This window comes from Diceros bicornis, chromosome 14 (assembly GCF_020826845.1).
Source record: "Diceros bicornis minor isolate mBicDic1 chromosome 14, mDicBic1.mat.cur, whole genome shotgun sequence".
Taxonomy (NCBI): domain Eukaryota; kingdom Metazoa; phylum Chordata; class Mammalia; order Perissodactyla; family Rhinocerotidae; genus Diceros; species Diceros bicornis.
Genome location: NC_080753.1, coordinates 40,853,014 through 40,864,566, shown reverse-complemented (window position 1 = coordinate 40,864,566; position 11,553 = coordinate 40,853,014). Strand labels below are relative to the sequence as shown.

Sequence of the window (11,553 nt, the reverse complement as noted above, 5' to 3'; positions counted from 1 at the left end):
GCTCCCTCAGCATCTCAGAGGTACAAAATTTAAACCTTTGTTTACATGTATTCAAAGTTCCAAATATTTCTATGGTCTTCAGAATACCCGAGAATATGAAACATCATGCTCACACCAAAAAAAAATCTACAGGCTGTAATAGCCAATTAACATGTAAGCGGTAATTAACTCTTTATGATCTTTTTTCCTAAGCAAAGCAAACTTTTATGAATTCAATATGAGAATCTAAAATTATGGTATTTTTTCCACTGATAGTATATCAGAAATTATCAACATTAATATACATCAGCATATATCATAAAGATGTACCACAAAACAAAAAGAGAGAAAAGCAGAGGTAAAAAGACAAAAATTTAAAAAAATTTAATTTGATCACTTGTTAACTGCAAACTCAATTAGAAAAACTCTCCTGTTAAGAATCATATTTTGGTCCACAAAACATTTGCTAATGGAATTCAACAATACATTAAAAGAATTATACACCATGATCAAGCAGGATTTATTCCAGGGATGCAAGGATGGTTCTACATGTTCAAATCAATGAAAGTGATACTTTACGTTAACAAAATGAAGGATAAAATCATAGGATCATCTCCATAGATGCAGAAAATTATCTGACACAATTCAACATCCATTTATGATAAAAACTCTCACTAATGTCAATATAGAGGGAAGGTACCTCAACATAATAAAAGACAGTATATGACAAGTCCGCAGCTAACATCATTCTAAATGGTAAAAACCTGACAGTTTTTCCTCTAAGATAAGGAATAAGACTAGGATGACCACTTTTGCCACTTTTATTCAACATAGCACTGGAAGTCCTAGCCAGAGCAATTAGGCAGGAGAAAGAAATAAAAGGAATCCAAATTGGAACGAAAGAATAAAACTGTCACTATTTGCAGAAGACATGGTATTATGTATAGAAAACTCTAAAGGCTCCACTAAGAAACTGTTAGAACTAATAAATGGATTCAGTAATGTTGCAGTATACAAAATCAATATACAGAAAGCAGTTGCATATGTATAGACTAATAACCAACTATCAGAAAGAGAAATTAAGAAAACAATCTTATTTACAATGATAACAAAATCAATAAAATATCTAGGAATAAATTTAACAAAGATGAAAGATCTGTACACTGAAAACTATAAGACATTGATGAAAGAAATTGAAATTGAAATAAATAGAAAGATATTTTGTGCTTATTGATTGGAAGAATTAAAATTATTTAAATGTCCATACTATCCAAAGCAATCTACAGATTCAGTGCAATCTCTATCAAAATTCCAATGTCATTTTTCACAGAAATATAAAAAACAATCCTAAAGTTTGTATGGAGCCACAAAAGACCCTGAATAGCCAAAGCAATGTTGAAAAAGAACAAAGCTGGATGCATCACACGCATTGATTTTAAACTATATTACAAAACTATAGTAATCAAAACAGTATGGTATGACATAAGAACAGACACATAGATCAATGAAACAGAATAGAAAGCCCCAAAAAACTCATGTATATATGGTCAATTAATTTATGACAAAGGAGCCAAGAATATACAACGGAGAAAGGACAGTCTCTTCAACAAATGATGTGGGGAAAACTGGGTAGCCATATGCAAAAGAATGAAACTGGACCACCATCTTACATCATGCACAAAAATTCACTCAAAATGGATTAAAGACATGAATGTAAAATCTGAAGCCATAAATATCCTAGAAGAAAACATAGGTAGTAAGCTCCTTGATATCAGCTTTGGTTATGATTTTTTGGATTTGACACCAAAAGACAATCTGCAAATATAAAAATGCTCAGCGCACTAAGGAAGTCAAACATTTAACAAAAACAACAACAACAAAAAAGAAAAACTCTTTCCTCTGCAAATGTAAGTGGCATTCATTATAAGTTAAGGTTTTGGTAAATGAGAAAATATCTGTGACTCTCTGGTTCAGCTATTTATTTTCAATGAACTAATAACAAAATGAATTAGGCAAGTGTAATATTTACCTCAGAACCTAAGACACAATATAAGCAGTTCAATGAGACTCTCGGCTTTTAAAATAAGGGACAGCATTTAACGCAGTTTTATTTGTTATTTAGTTGTATAAAGCAAGGTATATTTGTTTATTGACAACTTTTAACTTTTCAGGAATTGTAATTGATTTATGCTTAAAGCCAAAATAAATACAGTAAATTCAAAATATATCAGTTGACTGGATGTGTACCCAGAGTCTATTAACTCTGATGCCTATAAATATCTTGGGAAAATGGTCTATCCATGTGTAGCTAAATCATGTTCCTGAATAAATAAATGTGTTAGATTGAGAGAGAGGAGTTATGAGAGGGAAAAAAACCTTGTTGATCATTATCCAATTAATTCTCTAGATTTTCCCTGCCCTATTACCTTACTGAATGCTTTGGCCACATCTTTGTTGCGGAAGCTGTAGATAAGGGGATTCAGCATGGGGGTGAGAATGGTGTAGAAGGATGACACCATCTTGTCCTGGGTTGGGGAGCGGTTAGAAATGGGTCGCATATATATGAACACAGCTGCTCCATAATACATCCCCACAACAAGAAGGTGTGAAGTACAGGTCGTGTAAGTCTTGTGCCGACCCTCCCGAGAACTCATGCGAAGGACAGCCACAATTACACGAGTGTAGGAGATAACGATGAGTAATAAAGGGAATAGAAGCATTAATACACAACAAATAAAAACAAGTGTTTCAAATGTGGAAGTATCAGTGCATGAGAGACTTAGGAGTGCAGACACATCACAGAAGAAATGGGCTATTTCTCGGGAGCCACAATAGGAAAAGGACAAAGTAGCAGCTACATCAACAATCCCATCCAGGCAACCGAGAATCCACGAAGAGGCAACCAGAAGTCCACAAATTTTCTGGTTCATCAGATTGGGGTACTGAAGAGGGTAGCAAATGGCAACATAGCGGTCATAGGCCATGATAGCCAATAGGAAGCATTCAGCACCAAGGAGGGACACATAGAAGAAGATCTGGGCTTCACATCCTGCTACAGAAATGGACTTCCTGCCAGACAAGTAGTTGCAGGCCATTTTGGGTACAGTGGTGCAGATGAGCATGAGGTCCATGAGGGAGAGTTGGCTGAGGAGGAAGTACATGGGGGTGTGGAGCCGGGTATCCAGGTAGATGAGGAGAACCATGAGAGTGTTTGCCAAGAGTGCCACTGTGAAGATGCCCAAGACCAGAGAGAAGAGGAAGATATGAGTGGGAGTGTGACTGAAGATTCCCATCAGGATGAAGTCAGAGTTAAATGTCTGATTCTCCCCTTCCATGATGAGTATTTTCTTTATCTAGAACCACAAAAGGTTATAAAAGTTCAACATTTGAGTAGTTATTTACACACTGTCTACTATGTAGTGTACTCTGGTACCAACATACATGATATGATGAGGGTTATGTAAAGGAATGAGTAGAGACATTGCAGTTGGGTAGCATTAATCACACTCAAGCTCTACCAGTACAACCTGCATATCCTCTTACAAGTTATTTTTATGTGTTCCATTGTTCTTCCTTTACAAAGGAGAACTAACTTTTTAATTGTGTTGCTGTGATTATTAAACAAGATATCAAACGCAAACCCCAGCATCTGGACAGAGCATCTGATTCATCAAGGCTCATATAACCTAGTGTTAGATAGGAGTATATCCATAAACAAATTTATCATATGTCAGTATATAACAAATTCTATAACAGAGGAATAGAGCATTTTGAAAGTCATTGACTGTATAGAAATGAAATAATAGCTGTAAATAATAATCTGCCATTTCCAAGAGATATTAACATATGTATTCATGTAATTTCTTTTGTGCACCAAACTTAGAGAACAAACAGTTCTCCTAATTATACAATTACATAGATGATGAACCTCCAGTTCATAATAATCGGTAATTAATTGCTAGTAATTCATACATCTTGAATAGGTGATTTAATCATGGTGAAGGAGTAAAAACCTAAATTTTCATTTATGTTTCAGTTTGAGGAGGGTAGTATCTTGAGGTTTCTTTTCATTCAAACAAAGACGAGAAAAGTTTAAGAAGGCGTAGGAAGGTACCTAAATTTCATACCCTATGCTTTAGCTCAATTCCCTAAATCAGCACCAAATGGGGAAAACAAACAAACATTTATCTTGATATTATCTCTATCAGTGTAAGAGTGAGCCAAGGCCAGCTTTTAGCACTCTGGGGGAAGTTGAATTGTTATACAAGGGATTAGACAAAAGTAAACTGGATGGAGACATTTTTTATGTTGTTGAGACACCAATGAAGAGGAAACCAGCAAATTGCATGACACAATTTATTTTGTCATTAAAAGAAGGGTGTTCTAGGGGCCAGCCCAATGGCATAGTGCTGAAGTTTGTGTGCACTGCTTTGGGGGCCTGGGGTTTGCGGGTTCGGGTCTTAGGCATGGACCTACACATCGTTCATCAAGCCATGCTGTGGCGGTGTCCCACATATAAAATGGAGGAAGATGGACATAGATGCTAGCTCAGCAGCAATCTTCCTCATCCAAAAAGAGGAAGATTGGCAACAGTTGTTAGCTAAGGGCCAATCTTCCTCACCAAAAAAAAAAAAAAAAGGAAAAGAAAAAGAAGGATGTTTTCTCATGCTGCCCACCACTGACTCAACCCAACTGGGTTTAAAGATTGGACAAGTTTCATGCTTTTACTTTCAATTGCTGTTGAAGCCAACTTTCACTGCTCCTGATCTAAAGGTCTGTGGCTCCGTTATGAGAAATTTTTCAGGGAAAGAGGTAGCACATTTTTAAACTCTCTTATTTTTACATCTCCTTATGTTTTTTTCCTACCTACCCAGAGAAGGATATACCTGAAGCTCAAGTCCATTACAAGGACCTAGCAGTTCTGTATCCATAATTGCGTATTCTTTTCTTTCTTAAACAGGGGCCTTGAAGTTGAATAAATTTCAAGGCCAACCAGAATTGTGTCAGGCCTTGCTCCCATCCCTCCCTTGGTAGAAGGCCTGTGCAATTCTATCATTCCAGAGGCTGTCTGCTTCTCCAATTGTGAAGTTGGGCTGTGGTAGGTGACCCATCATTGGACTCATGGTATTGTGTGCAAACAGTATCTTTTCTGTTTTCCCTTACTCCCATTTTTCGCCCTCAGGAGATTGCTCATCCACTCTAGATTGCCCTTCCCTCAAAAATTTGTGATGAAATTAGCGATTTGGGTGTGTGGATTACAGGAGGAGACTGAGGAGGCCTATAATGTGCTTTGGTCTAGTCTATTTAGACAAAATTAATTTAGAAGACTGATCAAATCTACACTTAGCCTTTTGTTTTTTCTGGAATACACTGGGTTTTAGAGCCAGAGCCTCTAATATATATAATATATAATAATATAACAGTACATTTACTTGTAGTCTAACACCTCAATTTTACAATAATATTTTCTGCTTAATAAATTTCAAATGAAATCAACTATGCAGAAAATTTCAATAAAATATACAAATTAAGACCACTCAGTTAAATTCATTCATTCTGTCAATACTTAAATAAAACTTTTCCCATGTTCAGGAGATTATTTTGGAAACAACACATCGTCAGCACCCCCATTTACTAATGAAGTATTAGCTGACTTGAATTTTACTTTTATATATCTACGTAAAATTATTTTCTAAATGAATGGTTAGAGAAATAGGCAAGTTTACATGGCAAGAATGTAATAAGAAATATAAGGACTTCTCATCTTAAAACAATCATTTAGAATGCAAATTTGAAATTCTTGCATTTTTATCAGGGTATTTAAGCTACTTTGTAGTTGTTTTTTGCTGTTCTCTATATTACTTGTTTTAATAATAATTTTTAAAATCTATAACTACAGTAAAATATACATATTAAAATGTGAACACACACTCATATCTTATTCATATCTTATTCTCCAGAGGCAACCAGTTTTTGGTAATTTATTATTTTACCTGCTGGTTACAGTCATGTTTTTTCCTCTATTTAGTGATTGACCAAACCAGACAGCAAAGTTAAGAATTTATGTTTTTTTTTAAAAAGCTTTTATCTCCTTTCCCATTTTCTTCATGCATTTTGATAATTATAGTATATTTCATATCTGTTTCTTCTATTACGTCTCTTTCTAAATTTGTAAAACATCATTAGAACTCTATTGCTCTTTTTATTGGATTCATAAGGGATAAAAATGAGTACCCACATTTCTCAATGTGTTACTTCACCATCCCTTCCGTAACCAAATATAGTCCATGTGGATAATATTTATTAAAATGTCTTTTTGAAAGATCATATCATGCTTGTCTATCGATTTAAATATTGTAACACCACTATAATTACCTAATTTTAAGAACGTGCAAATATTAGGAGCACAAATTCCTCTGTTTTTGTAGAGATAGGACTGATTCCTCTATAGGACTCTACCCCGGAGGGGTAGCTGTATTGTGAATGATAGTGACTTAAGTAGAGCCTGAAAATGAGAGACTTAAATTTAGGAATTTTAAATGAAGAGCTAACTCTGTAAATGGGACTTACTGAATACCAAAATGAGAAGTTTATGTAAAGGGACCAACATACCAGGAGAGGCCTACATCCTCTCCATTTGATCGCTGTCCCTGGAAAGCAGTACTCTCCCTCTTTCACTGGTTTTGCTTCCATGTATGCATCTTGCTGCCAATTACTTTGCATGAGGAATGAGGGCCCGAGAGAATAGTGGTGGGCTTATTGGAACAGCATTCTTTGAACAAACCTTCGTTAACATTTTTTTGCATGGGGCCTCTGTGTGTAATTCATGACTGCATCAATCTCTGGTTTGTTTAAGTCATCAGATATCCATGTGTTTTGATCTTTCCATGTACCCCTTATAATATTTAGTTTGTTGATTATCTCTTCCCCCATAATCACTGTCGTTGTTATTGCTACATATACTCCACAGTATTCTTTTTATTTTTTTCAGTTATTTTATTGAGGTCATAATGTTTTATAACATTGTGTAATTTCAGGTTTACATTATTATTTATCAGTTTCTGCATAGATGGCATCATGCTCACTACCAGTAGTCTAATTTTTATCCTTCACCATACATATGTGCCCCTTTAACCCATTTTGCCTACCCCCAAAGCCCTTTCCCCTCTGGTACCACTAATACGCTCTTTGTGTCCATGTGCTTGTTTATCTTCCACATATGAGGGAAATCACATGGTGTTTGTCTTTCTCTGTCTGGCTTATTTTGCTTGACATCCTGGCACTTCATGGCTGCGAACAAACTTAAAGTATGAAGATTTTCAGGGAGGAGTGGAGGATCTGAATTGGAGAGCTTTGCCACATAAGCAGATTTTGGACTCAACACAACTGAGAAAAGTGTCATCTAGCTTTGCTGGCTATTAACAACAATGAAGAATACCCCCAGAAAAGATACTGGACATAAGGGAAAGTAAGCCTGCTCTTAAAGGGCCCATGCACGAAGTCACCTGTTTTGGAAAGCAACCGAAAATCACCAGAAAGAAAGGTGCACAGTCCTTTGGTGAAAAGAGACTCACTTGATAGGCTCTGGGCACATCGCAGCTAGAGATGAGACCTCCCCAGGCTGGGACCATCTCCCCAGGGACTGAGACATTGGCAACAGCCATTAGTGTGTCCTAGTACAGGTGTGCTGACACAGACGCTGGCAGACACCATTGAATTTCGTCCCTTGACCTGTTAGCACAGGTCCCACCCACTAGAGAACCAATTTAACCCAGTTCAGCAAGGGCAGGCAGCATGCCCTAGGGTCTGGCCCCACCAAAACAGCAAGCCCTCAGACAACTTGTGGGCCTGCACAGGTGGGGTGTGTGAGTTCATCTCTGTGGGGCAGGGCATGCATGAGGAGCAGGGCATGCATGAGGGGAAGGCCTGCATTGGCAGGGTGTGTGGGGCCTCTGCAGCAGGGCGAGTGGGTCCACTTCAGCAGGTTGGGGATGGGGGAGGACTGTGTTGACAGGGTGTGTGGGCCTGTGGGTGGTGTGGCTTGTCAACTGCAGCAGACTTCTGTTTCTCAAACAGCTATATAGGGGATTGGCCCCACCTTCCAACACCTGAAACTATTGTGTGCTGCCACACCTGGGGCTGGACCCACCCAGCTGCACTACTGAGAGAGTTGGCAATAGACTTGCAGGCTGGAGGCCTACAGCACTTGTAAGCCCCTGAGCTTAGCAACCAGCCACACTGGGGGCCTACTCACTTAACAGAAAATCTGCAGCAGGAATGTGCTATGAGATCTTGCAGTCAACTGTGCTGGGGCTCCTCACGTCTGATAAAGTGACTGAAGGGACAGTAGCAGCTGCATACAGCTGAGCATTATAACCAGCCAGGCAGGGGGACAGTCTAGCCTCCCCAAGCACCTGCAGCAAAAACAATCTTGCCACAACAGAAAGCCAAACATAGCCCACACAGGGAACACTCCTGGAACATTTGGAACTGGTGATGAGAGGGAAGCACACTGCTGGGCCGCACAAGGCGTCTCTTACATAAGGCTACCTCTCCAACATCGAGTGATGTAGCTGATCTACCTAATACATAGATATAAGCACAGAGAAAGAGACAAAATGAGGAGACAAATGAATATGTTCCAAATAAGGGAACAGGACAAATCCTCAGAAAAAGAACTAAATGAAACAGAGATAAACAATCTGCCTGATAAAGAGTACAAACTAATAGTCAAGGGATGCTCACTGATTTTGGGAGAAGAATGGGTGAACTCAGTGAGAACTTCAGCAAAGAATTGGAAAATATACAAAAGCACCAACCAGAACTGAAGAATACAATAACGGAAATGAAAAATTCACTAAAGGGAATCAATCCCAGCGTAGGTGATACAGAAGAATGGATCAGCAAGCTGCATAAAAGACTAGAGGAAATCACCCAAACTGAAGAGACAAAAGAAAAAAAAAGAATTAAAAGCACAAGGACAGTCTAAGGGACCTCTGGCACAACATCAAGCATACTACATCTGTATTGTAGGTGTCCCAGAAGGAGAAGAGAGAGACAAAGGGGCAGAGAATCTATTTGAAGAAATAATAGATGAAAACTTTCCTGACATAAGGAAGGAAACAGATATCCAGGTACAGGAAGCACAGACAGCACCAGACAAAATAAACCCAAAGAGGCCCACACCAAGACACATTATAATTAAAACGTCAAACACTAAAGATAAAGAAAGAATCCCGAAAGCTGCAAGAGAGGGGCTGGCCCAATACTGTATTGGTTAAGTGTGGATGCTCTGCTTTGGTGGCCCAGTGTTGGCAGGTTCGGATCCTGGGTGCAGATGTACACACCACTCATCAAGCCATGCTGTGGCAGCGTCCCACACACAAAAAATAGAGGAAGAGTGGCACAGATGTTAGTTCAGAGACAATCTTCCTCAAGCAAAAAGAAGAAGAGTAGGTAGCTCAGGGCCAACTGTCCTCACCAAAAAAAAAAAAAAAAAGAAAGAAAAGAAAAGAAAAAGCTGCAAGAGAAAGGCAACAGGTTACATACAAAGGAAACTCCATAAGGCTATCAGCCTACTTCTCAGCAGAAACCTTATGGCTGGAAGGGAGTGGCATGATATATTTAAAGTGCTGAAAGGAAAAAACCTACATCCAAGAATATTCTACCTGGCAAGGTTATCATTCAGAATGGAAGGAGAGATAAAGAATATTCCAGACAAGCAAAAATAATGGAATTTATCACAAATAAGCAAGACTTACAAGAAACGCTAAAGGATACATTTAAGTGGAAAAGACCACAAGTAGGAGTTAGAAAAGTATTAAAAAAATAATAAAATCTGGTAAAGCTAAATATACAGTAAAGGTAGCAGATTAACCACCTATGAAGATAATATCAAGGTCAAAAGACAAAAGTACTGAAATTATCTATTTCTATGATAAAAGGGTAACAGATATACATTCAGAAAAAAGAGGTTAAATATGATCAAAAACATAAGATGTAGCAGGAGGGAATTAAAACAGTAGAGCTTTTAGCAAGTGGTCAAACTTAAGAGACCACCAATCGAATATAGATTGTTACGTACATAGAGTATTATATATGAACCTTTGGTATATAAGAACCTTTTGGAAACAGAAACCCATAATAAACACAAAAAATATTAAGAGAAAGGAACCCAAACATAATAGTAAAGAAAGCCATCAGACCACAAGGGAAGAGAGCAAGAGAGGAAGAAAGGAAGAGAGAACTACTAAAATGCCCAGAAAAAAATGTAACAAAATGGCAATAAGTACATACTTATCAATACCTACTTTAAGGGTCACTGAATGGAATGCTCCAATGAAAAGACATAGGGTGGCTGATTGGATAAAAACACAAGACCCATGTATATGCTGAATACAAGAGACACACTTCAGACCTAAACACACTCGCAAACTGAAAGTGAAGGGATGGAAAAAGATACTCCATGCAAATGGCAATGAAAAGAAAGCTGGGGTAGCAGTACTCTTGAACCATAAGGTGAGATCCATGAAAAGATTCTTTGAGTGATTTCTCAAGTAGCATATGTTATAGAACAAGCAAATCATAATAATGCCTGACATTCACATAATATCCTTTTAAAAACCACAGGGCCTAGTCAAGACTAATATTACTCAAGTTTTAAACATGGGAAGAACTAATGTATGCCAAGTTAAGATAAAAGTATACCTATTGCTTTGGAAATATCCAAAGAAATACAGGTTTTCACTCATTACCGCCTCATTGAAACCAAGAAAGTTCTAGAATTTCTGTAATCAAAATTTCTTTTTCCACTCTTACCTTCTGGTGCTTTTCAAGAAGATACAATAATACTGACTGAGTAAATTAAAAAGGCTTAAAATTATAGTTTTTTTTTTTTCCCTAGCTAAATTTCTTAGTCCACAGGGATTCAGTCCCTTGCCTTTAATTACAACTATGAAATAGTTTTCCAAGTTTTTCCTAAATGACCAAGGTAATTGTTCCTATTTCCACCATAATCATTATTTATTTTTATACCAGATAGTAGAGAGGATCTGTTTTCGTTGATAATATAAACTGCCTGAAATATTTACCTTTCTAAATCTGGCGTTTAGACATCTTAATAATTTCTCATGCCTCCTGCCGCAATGGTTCTCAAACAATCTCATTACAATCATTACAATATCAATCTCAAGAAACAATCAATACAATATACAATATCATTACAATACTCATTACAATCTTCCAAGAATCTTCAAAAATGTTTTCCAGGACCAGACTCTTCTGAGATCACTGAATCAGAATGTCTTAGAAAGAGGGCAGGCATTGCTGTTTTTAAAATCTTCCCAGTCGATTCTACTGTTAATTCTATTCTTTCCTAAAGTAAAAATGTCATCTTGGCCCATGAATTCTATTGTCCTCTGTTCCATGGTGGAACTTGTAAGTTAGGTGTTTTTCATCCCTCATATTTTCTTTGTCAGTTGGTGCTTGTACGTTAAGCTACTAATAAGCCCCAAGCACACTGTTATTCATTAAATAGCTTCATTATAATGCATAGGCTTGCTGCCAGAGACACTT

At 37.4% G+C, this 11,553-nt stretch overlaps 1 protein-coding gene across 1 annotated transcript; it reads right to left on the bottom strand.

The window, feature by feature from the left end:
• Positions 1-2,366: 2,366 nt before the first annotated feature.
• Positions 2,367-3,320, bottom strand: LOC131413352 (olfactory receptor 2M3-like). Its single transcript, XM_058553902.1, has one exon. It carries the CDS (start codon positions 3,312-3,314, stop codon positions 2,367-2,369), a length of 948 nt encoding a protein of 315 aa, XP_058409885.1. The 5' UTR covers positions 3,315-3,320.
• Between the last annotated feature and the right edge of the window lie 8,233 nt (positions 3,321-11,553).